General features: G+C 38.5%; 1 protein-coding gene across 1 annotated transcript; it reads left to right on the top strand.

Annotated features, from left to right (window-relative positions):
- Nucleotides 1-3,172: 3,172 nt before the first annotated feature.
- Nucleotides 3,173-4,755, top strand: LOC126390538 (retinal cone rhodopsin-sensitive cGMP 3',5'-cyclic phosphodiesterase subunit gamma-like). Its single transcript, XM_050044894.1, has 3 exons — nt 3,173-3,259; nt 3,887-4,008; nt 4,149-4,755. The coding sequence occupies exons 2-3, from the start codon at nt 3,899-3,901 to the stop codon at nt 4,264-4,266; spliced, it is 228 nt and encodes a 75-aa protein (XP_049900851.1). The 5' UTR covers nt 3,173-3,259; nt 3,887-3,898; the 3' UTR covers nt 4,267-4,755.
- Nucleotides 4,756-9,843: the final 5,088 nt, after the last annotated feature.

Below are 9,843 nucleotides of genomic sequence, written 5' to 3'. Positions count from 1 at the left end.
AATTTTCTGACCTCTCTGCTCTATTAGATTAGGAGGGGGCTCAAAAATGTGTGTCGCACCATGTGAAGATGTCTGCAGGATTACATAATGAAACATCTCTGAAACAACTTGACAGGATTTACTGGACAATATGAGTTGTTTTGGGATCTGATGTATGAATAATCTTTTCTGTATTGGTGCATTTAAAAAAAATAATTTAAAGTAATTGTAAAATTCTATTCTACAACAATAATACATTCAGCTCCAAGTTGGGTTTTAAAACATAAAGAGGGGATTTTTAAACTCATTCTTGATCTTGAAAATGATAATTTGAAAGAAAAATCTTAACTCAAGGTCCACTTACTACTCCAGAGCTTTCACCCACATCCGTAATCAGCTGATCAAGACCCACGTCTTGATCAGCTGATTAAAAAACGAGACAAATCTAGAGAGGGGACTTTCAGTAGACTTTCTGAGTTAAATAACATAAAGTGAAGATATGGGGGCTAAAGTGGGGGCTATAACAAAATAATTGAGTGTACCTTAATATTTTACCACTCTCAGTAATTTCTTTTCATGTCACATAAATAATTGTTCAGTTAAGTGGGAGACACTGTCTTAATATTGGCCCCCTTTGACCTGAGTCTATGCCATGAGGCAAGGGATTAACAGCTGAAGTGTTCTTTATTTGTCACTAAGTGATTGATCACTTGGGCTCAGTGCTCTTACATCACATGTTCCAGATCCTCGTGCTGCTTCTGTCAACACGTTTGTTTACAAAAACGTGAGGGTACATCCCAGTCTTCAGTATTAAACAATTGCACTGTTTTTTGTGTTGCAGGGCGCTGTCATATTATGAGTGGAGCTGCTGTGACGCTTCATGCAATATTTGGAAACTGCTGTGTAATTAAACTGCACATGTAAAACTGGGAACTCAAACCTTTACATTCTTTCCAGGAGGATTCTACGAAGCAGGATTGGGGCCACATGTGAAAATCTTATTTGAGTTCTGAGAATAAAGTCAGAATTCTGATTTTAAACTCAGAACTCAGATAACTTTTCACATGTGGCCCCAATCCTTCTTCTGATATTCCACACCATCAGACATATACATTTTTAATAAATGTAGTATTCAATAGGGGGAAAAGTTTTTGGATCCTTTATTCAAGTAATTGTAAATACTATAGTCTAAAGGCAAGTAAAGTGGTATGTGTAAAACCAACCCAGTTGCCAGAATAAATGTTGGCATTATACCTTTCTGCAAATCCCGGATATGTTACATTAATACGTTTTATACATGTAGCAGATATGTTTATTTTGTTGTGACAATGCTGTGGATAATGTCTGGTTAGGTTTAGGCACAACTACGACTCGATTTTGATTAGGAAACATTGTGTTTTGGCTCAAAATGCCTGGTTTGGTTGCTACAAATAAAACTGGAAATGTCCCAACCTGTCATTAAAAATTACCCTGATTTGGTGTTTGTTGGTCCCTAACAGTGGTCTGCCACTGTCTGCTGCTCTCACTTAGGTGTCACACCATCCCCTCCTCCTCCTGATGAGAACATGTAACATGAACATGTAATATAAAATAAAAGGTACAAATGTAACTTGTCTGTGGTTTGCAGAAACGTAGTGTGCCAAAATGTTCTTCTGGCCACTGGGCAGGTTAAAGTCCTGACTGTAAAATGTTAAGAAAGTAAAAGTAGAGAAGTATCAACAGCAAGATGTACATAAAGTGTTTTAAGTAAAAGTACTCATTATGTAGGATGCCTCCATTCTATTTTTCCCCCTAATGAATGCATATAACATAAGGCTGCATGATATGCAAAATAAATAAATTTAAAAAAAATCATATTGCAATTATTTTGACAGAAATTGTGATTGTGATATGAGTTAGATATTTGTGGGAATTATACTTTCTGCATTTCATTTTCACTGAAAAAAAATAAAAATGATAATGATGTAATTGTGCTGCAGTGTCTACCAAACAATCATGTTCCATTTACATCTGAGAATGTGCTTCATTTATAATGGTGTGCTGTGACACATTTTACCTTTATCAAAAAAAATTGCAGCTCCTGTAATTTGGACATTGCACTTGGCCATGTTGCGATTTTAATAATATTTCAGTTCATTGTGAAACCCTAATATAAGTGTATTTTTATTGTTGTAGTTTTTCAATGTGGAGACAACTTTAGATACTTTGTATACTACTGGATGTTGAGGCAGTATAGTACAGCCAGAGCCGTGGGATAGACATAAAATTAGACATGTCTTTAAGGGGTCTGAGTACAGCAACATATCACACATCATATCATATCAAGTTAAATAAATGTATTGGAGTCAAAAGTCCAGTATTACCCTCTGAATTGTAATGGAGTACAAAGTGGTAGTAACTGCTGAAGTAAAGTACAAGTATGTCAAAGCTGTACCTAAGTACAGTACATGAGTAAATGTACTTCATCCTGGGAGTGGGATGCTACACAGGAAAAACAAAGGAAAAAGGACGGGAGCTGTCAAATGCAGAAAAACGAGAAAATGTCTTATTAATTTATTATTTATAAAAGGCTTCAGAGCAGCTGCTGATTCTCATCTTTTTCAGTTCTTCAAGTTATTGATTGTCTGTATTTCTTCACATTCAGCATGTTAATACATTTGATCACATTTCCACGTTCGACAGCTCTCCTTCTTGTTTTGCTTTTCTTATCACTGACCTGTTTGGGAAGCCTTTCCCCACTGTTTTTGTGGATATACAATAAATACAGGGGTGACCCACGTAAATCATGACACATAAACTATAACCAAAATGAACAGTTCCTTTTACTATAATGTAGAATTTGATGCAGAGGGGTTCAGTATGTGTGGGTAAAATCCTGTGGGCTGTGACAGATAGACAGACAGACAATGACTATCTTTCAGCAGATTTTTTGGTTCCAGCTTGATAGCCATGCTAATTACTGTCACTCACTCCTGCCAATAAATGACACCTCCATAATTCACTTCAATTCACGCGTGACAGATATATCTACACTTACTCGAAAAACACCTTGTATTTATATCTCGCTTTCCTTTATCTCGTCTATTCGTGGCTAAGCTGGCATAGAAGAGCACAGAACACAGTTGGCACATTAAACAATGGCAGGACATCTGAGGAGATTAGCAACTCGGAGGACTTTAAAAGGGGAGACTCGGACAGAGAGAGAGGAATACCACAATCAACAAACGAGAGGCTCATCAGACAGCATCAGAAAAACACCGACTGAGACTTCAGCAAAAAGGTAACTGCAATTTTCTCAGCTCTGGCACAGGGAGGCTTTTACTGCACTGATAACACGTAATGGTCCAGAGGAGAGAAAGACAGACAGAGTGATGGCTTTATGGTGTTTTTCTTGAATATCATGGCTGAAACGGAGCTGAAATGAGATCTGAGGATTTTACTGAGAAGACTTCATACAGAGTAACTCTCTGTGCTGGTCTTCTTGGTGGTACTGCCTGAGGCCTCGTCTCTGTTTCTTTAAAATGTTCTCTTTTTACTGGATGGATTTGCATGAACCCAGAGGAGTTCACTGGTTATACGTTTTTTAAATGTATTTTGTTTTACCGTAAGGGAGATTATTGGTTGGTAGCAGAGGAATCTGCAGAGAAATTTATTTGTATGGTCCCTTCCAGCAGCAAGGCCACTCAAAGTGTTGTGCATTAGACAAAAAAGGTATCAAGTTAAGATTACACAAGACAATATAAAAAGACACATGTAAATAGGATTCAGAGAAAAGAAATTGAATCAAAGTTACGGTACAGTGCAAGATATGAATAAATTGTCCTACGTTCATTTTCATAAAAAGCAGAAAAGTTTAAAAGAGGTGGGATGATCTCATATAATTAATTATCTAATTCTTCTTTTTCAGCAACCAATTGAAATGGCTGACGTCGCCGTTGCAGCTCCTGCTGACAAGAAAGCACCTCCCAAATTTAAGCAGAGGACTGTACGCACCTTTAAGAGCAAGGCGCCTAAACCAGGCCAGAAGGGGTGAGATGGACTTATGATCACACACACAAACACACAAAATATACACTTCTTCTCTTTATTTGCCATTTAAGAACAGCAAAACCAAATACTTGTATCTCTCAGTTTGTACTCAACAGATGTTTTTTGTCTTATGTGCTCAGATTCGGAGATGACATCCCCGGCATGGAGGGTCTTGGCACTGACATCACAGTGATTTGCCCATGGGAAGCCTTTGGTGACATGGAGCTCAGCGACCTGGCAAAATATGGAATTATTTAGCCGTCTTCCCTCTGCCTTTACCCCCACTGCCACTATTGTCCCTCGTGTATTCCAACTGTTGGCTGAACAGCTGAAGATCCTGTCCTTGTGTGCGTGCTCTAGAGAGGAGGCAGCTTTGGATTATTTAGAGGTTTGACCTGGAAAAAAAGAAATCCAGTTCTCTCTCTTGTCTCATGCACTTTATCTCCCCCTGCCTTCCCACCGATTCTCCATTGTCTTCATGACGAGTGGTGTCAGCAGCTCTGGACCTGAGCTTGCACTTTCCACAGAGACAAAAAAAGGAAATGGAGTTCATATTTTGTAAATATGAAAGAGGGTTTTATATTTGTTATTGTGGTGTCATGGTTATGTTTTAATGCTCTACTCTCCTCTCCTTCAACCTCTTCTTCTCAAGGCTGCTGAATCAACAGGCACAGATGTCTATGTTGTGTATTAGGTCAAATTATATTTTTTTGAGAAAGTCATTAATTCCCTCAACTCTTCAGTGAAACAGATCATCCATCTATTTTGTCAGTAGAGAGAAACAACTCTATAAACACAATAAATGTTTATTTTCCATACATATCTGTCTTTGTGTGCTTCCTATGATTAACACCTCACACTCAACATGAAAACTAAAACAATAACCACCAAAAAAAACCTACATATATTGGCTTCTTGTGTCTCTCACTGTGGATTTATTCAATGCACATGATATAATTCGTACACAATAAGTCAATAACTCAATTACTGATGCTTGTTGCTGCTTAGCTGCCAGACTTGCCTATTATTTTTTCTTACATTATTCTCTCAAATTGTAAAATAAATAAATAAATCTGGCTTCAAGGACGGAGGCTGAGTGAGAATAGAAGAAGATGACTGACGCTATTGTTGCCATGGCAACTAAAGCGGCTTATTCACAGTAGTTACAGGGTCTATTGTTTGTCCTCCACATGCAAAGAGAGAGATTTAATAGAGAGGATGTTTCAATGTCAATACAGACAACACATGCCGATAAACATCATGCTCTCAGTTTTTATAGAAATCAAGGATTTTTAAGATGCACTCTTTACTCTTTTACGTAAGAATTAACTATTAACATAACTGCTGCTGTTGAACCTGGGCTGCTACAAATCCAATACTGCTGTACACTCGTCACCCATACAAAAATCCCCATCCTTATGCATGTATATAGTGCTTACTCTATTCTCTCTTATCCCGATTCTCATTTATTTTTCTCATACAGTAGGTCATGCTATTATAATCAGCTGTTTCAAAACCTGGGTTGGCCTTCACTGAGTTGGTTTAATTCTGACCTTTTATAAAGAATCTACTGAGTCACCATACTGTAGGTAATCACTTGTCCTCCTCTACTCACATTACCTGTGGTGTGCCACAAGGTTCAGTTTTAGGTCCACTTTTAATTTCTATCTACATGCTCGCACACAGCCTAATCATCCATCGTCAGCAACAACAACATATTTTTTCATCACTACCCAGACGACAGACAGATATACCTCATGACCTGAGACTTTAGATTGTCTCTGTGATGTCAACTGTTGGGTGTCACCAAATATTCTTAAACAAAATAACTCCAGATCAGAAGTCATACTGTTCTCATCCTCAAACCCTGCAGTCACATTGTGAATTCTTTTGGTTCCCTGTCTGCTAATCTGAAGCCCACTGCCAGAAGATTCAGATTCAGATTTCAGCCCTGCTTCCTCCAAATAAGAACCATCTTTGGAATTAAACCAATACTCTCTCACTCAGACCTGGAAAAAAGTTATTCACACATGTATCTTCTCCAGACTTGACTACTGCAACTCCCTCCTTTCTGGCATCAACCAAAATACACTCTTTCAACTCCAACTAGTTCAGACTACAGCACCTATGGCTTCTCGCTTGTTTTAACAGACATTACATCACCCATATCCTCGCTTCTCTCTATTGGCTCCCTGTGCATTTCAGAATTGATTTTAAGATATAACTGATTACTCTTAAAGCTCGTCTGGGCCTGACCCCAAGCTAAATGGCAGAATTGTTGATCCCATATGAACCTTAGGTCCTCAGCTGGGGTCTTTCCTGCCATTCCAGCGCTGAGGCTTAAATCTGGGGGTGACCATGCTTTTGCCATTAGACCCTCTCTCGTCCAATATATTACATAGTATCGTTGACGCTGTATTAACCTATGTATGACCAATGAAGGAAAAGTGAACTGAACCAAAATGTTTTTAATATTTCTAAGGTGGCATTATTTTGTTTACCCCATCCCAGATAGACTATATTGTACAGTGGAGGAAGAGTATTAAAATCTTATATGACACTCAACAGATTTTAAACACATCAGTTCAGTGTAGTTTACTCATCAGGATGATTCTCAGTCTGTGAAAATGGGAAAAAAGAAAGTACTTGTAATTTGGGCCCCAGTGTTATATTACATAATATATTATTGCATTAAATTATTACTGATGCATTACAGTTTAAATACCATTCGTTCTGTTGTAGCATAAACTGGAAATATATAGTCAAGAAAAGCACAAGTATCTTACAGTTGTATTTAAACTCTACACTCCATCACCACTAATATGTTACCTACTCAATGCAATATTTAGCAGCTCCTCTGGCAACATTGTTGGTGGTGCTAATGTGTGTGTGTGTGTGTGTGTTAGAGTGTGTGAGTGTGTGTGTGTGTGTGTGTGTGTGTGTGTGTGTGTGTGTGTGTGTGTGCGTGTTGCCTCCAGATATCATTTGTGTCACTGCACCAATTAGCTGTTGGAGCCTCTGAACAGCAGGCAGACAAAGGGACAGTGCCTCGTACAATGTGGCATAAATATAGCAAACATCAGTTCAAAACCTTTGGCCACTTCATTAGCAGGGACCCGAGGGGGCAGGCGTGGGGGCAGTGGGTGAACACAGTGGAGAACATTAACAAGGTCTGTTTGAAATGGATGAAGAAAGTTAAATGTGAGGTTTTTCACCAGACTGCTGAGCTTCACATCACCAAAGGCTTCACATGGATTCATCTCAGTGATGTGTGATGTCATCTCCAAGCGTCATTTGCAGCTACAGAACTGATCCCATCAGTATCAGGATATTAATGAGTGTTGACATGAATGAATATTTGGAGGCAGAAGTCTGGTAGAAGACTGGTATCTGAAAACCTCAGCAGATTAAACTACTTGTGTCTGCATAGCATGAGGGTAGGTGAGCCGTGGCATGTGTGTATGTGTGTGTCTGTGTCTGTGTCTGTGTGAAAAAGAATGACAGAGAGAGGGGAAGAGAAGGTGGAAGGTAGACTATTGCACACAATGTTTCTGTAAGTTACTATTAACTTACTCAGGACGCTGTTTTGAAGTAAATGAAGTAAAATCATCCAGTAACTCACAAGAAGAAAAGCAGCAATTAAAGCAAAGACTGAAAACATTACTGAGAATATGCTAATTATAATCATATTGATAAATTTGATACAAGAGGCAACAAAACCAATCATAACAACAAATTGGTTCTTCCATGTTAAAAAAAATTGTAATTCTTTTCAGTAATTGCCACTGCTTATGGATAACATACAAACATACCTTTACATAGAAAAGACATCACTGAGCTGCTTAAAGACTGCCTTGTAAGATAATTAAGTCTTTCTTGTGTTAACTGTGTCATAGTTTGTCAGTGATCCTGCCAAGACAGCTTAAAATGAAATCAGTCAGGGGAAACCAGAGCAGTCTGGCATTTTATTTCTAATTTATTTATTTTCTTTAAGTTGCAGTTTGGTCGTAACACAATGGGCAGAGCTGCAACAGCTGCATCTGCTGGTTACTGTGAGAAAGTCACTGTGGTGGTTGTAAAATGTTCTTCTTATGACAGCAGAATATAGACAGACTGTAGAGGTATGCAGATCAGTTTGGTTGGTTTATTTTAAAGCTCCTAGCTGTGTACATGTACACCTGGAGTAAAAATAGCCACTCGTGTTTATTTTAAGCTGTAGGATTAGACTTTGCAAAGTCACAGAAAGCACACGCACAGTAATCGTCTCGACCAAGTCACACTGCAGACCTTAATTTGTGCCATAATTTCCTCTACTTGCCTTTGCATTCACTTTCTTTATTCTGATACTGCAAAGATAGATTGTGGCTGTCACAACCAATTTAAAGCTGCTCTGGCGTTTCATTTAGCCAAGTGTCCCGAGGCATGGACGAGTATATTTAGTATAATGCATCAGACATCACTATGGGACTGAGTATATCTGCTGCATTCTTTTCTTTGAGATATGCTGCACAGGCATTGACTGGTCTGACTGCTGTAATGGGTTTAGTGAAATCATAAATTGACGGTTTTATTAACCCAGATTTGTGTCACCACCATACTGCCACTCAAACTGCTACTGCTGCATGGTTTTTTGTCTTGTTGCAATTTTTGATATAATATAAGATGACTCAGGTTAAATTCTTCATCTGGCTACAAGTGGTTTCTCTTGAAGATGTAATCATATAACAATCCTTTGAATACTCTTATTACAATGCAGCAAGTTTTAGACTGGTGTTTGGAACTGTGTGAACCTTGAGTTGCTTTAAGGTACATTGTCACAGTGTTTCTTTTTCTGCTCTTAACCACAGTAACTTGCTGATAGTTAACTTCCATGACTTTACATTTAGCGCATAACTTTACATTAAGTGTGTAACATCATTCATAGGATATAATACAGACCGTTGTGTGTGCATTTTCCTTGGATATCATTAGAACTGTTGTATGAGGATGCTTTGTGTTATGCGATTCATAGTTCTTCAGATAGGCTGGTTGTCCTTTCCCTTAAAAAGACAAATATACAGCTTTAATTTGAAGAAGTTCATTGATTGAAAGGAATTAAACATTTTCTGGGAATAAACTGTCTAAACTTTAGGGGAGACTTGTGGATATTATAGGCCCATTTTGATTCAGATATCCTGAGGTGAGAATTCAAGACACCCCTTTGAAAATGACCGTGCCAATTGTTCCATCACCAAAATTAGTATGGATTGCTATTCAGTCCCTTTCTGCCAACATGGTTTGTACCAATGGATGCCTTAGGTTGTCAAGATTTACGAGACACAACTACCTTCATGCTAGCTAAAAAATTTGGGAGTTGGGGCAGCAATTCTATCAGGCACCACTGCAGAAAACATGGAGGTCTCTGAGGGGCTTTACAGTGACAGAATGAGCTGATATACAGAGTACAAAATAATGCCCTCCTGGCTGAAAAGAAGTTCAGCTACGTATATGTACATAAGTTGCAGTATGATTGCAGCATCAGGGATTAGCCTCAGAGACCAACAACAGCTCAGGTCATCAACCTGGAATGTGAAGCGTAAAGAAACATTTCTGATAAACAGGTAGCATGTGTCATAAGTGCATAGTGCAGTTTCTGATTACTGCTGCCAAAAAGCAAATCTTTTCCCAAATTGCAGCCCATGCATCCAGGAATCACCCACAAACCGTGGCATGTGTATATGGTTAAAAATACAGTTCCTAGAAGGACAGAGTTGATCTGCAAAGCCCATGTGTTTGTGATTGCAACATGTAGACTCTGTGTCTATCATCACAAATATAATCCTTCTCAAATCCCAG

The sequence above is a fragment of the Epinephelus moara genome, chromosome 5, assembly GCF_006386435.1.
Source record: "Epinephelus moara isolate mb chromosome 5, YSFRI_EMoa_1.0, whole genome shotgun sequence".
NCBI classification, from domain to species: domain Eukaryota; kingdom Metazoa; phylum Chordata; class Actinopteri; order Perciformes; family Serranidae; genus Epinephelus; species Epinephelus moara.
The sequence above is the reverse complement of the archived record's forward strand: the minus strand, read 5'-3'. Positions and strand labels throughout refer to the sequence as shown.

Excerpts from the sequence above, each read along its gene's own strand:
- LOC126390538 (XM_050044894.1), top strand. The coding sequence starts at position 3,899 with ATGGCTGACGTCGCCGTTGCAGCTCCTGCTGACAAGAAAGCACCTCCC. Across the intron at positions 4,009-4,148 it reads CCTAAACCAGGCCAGAAGGG|ATTCGGAGATGACATCCCCG; the intron begins GTGAGATGGACT and ends TTATGTGCTCAG.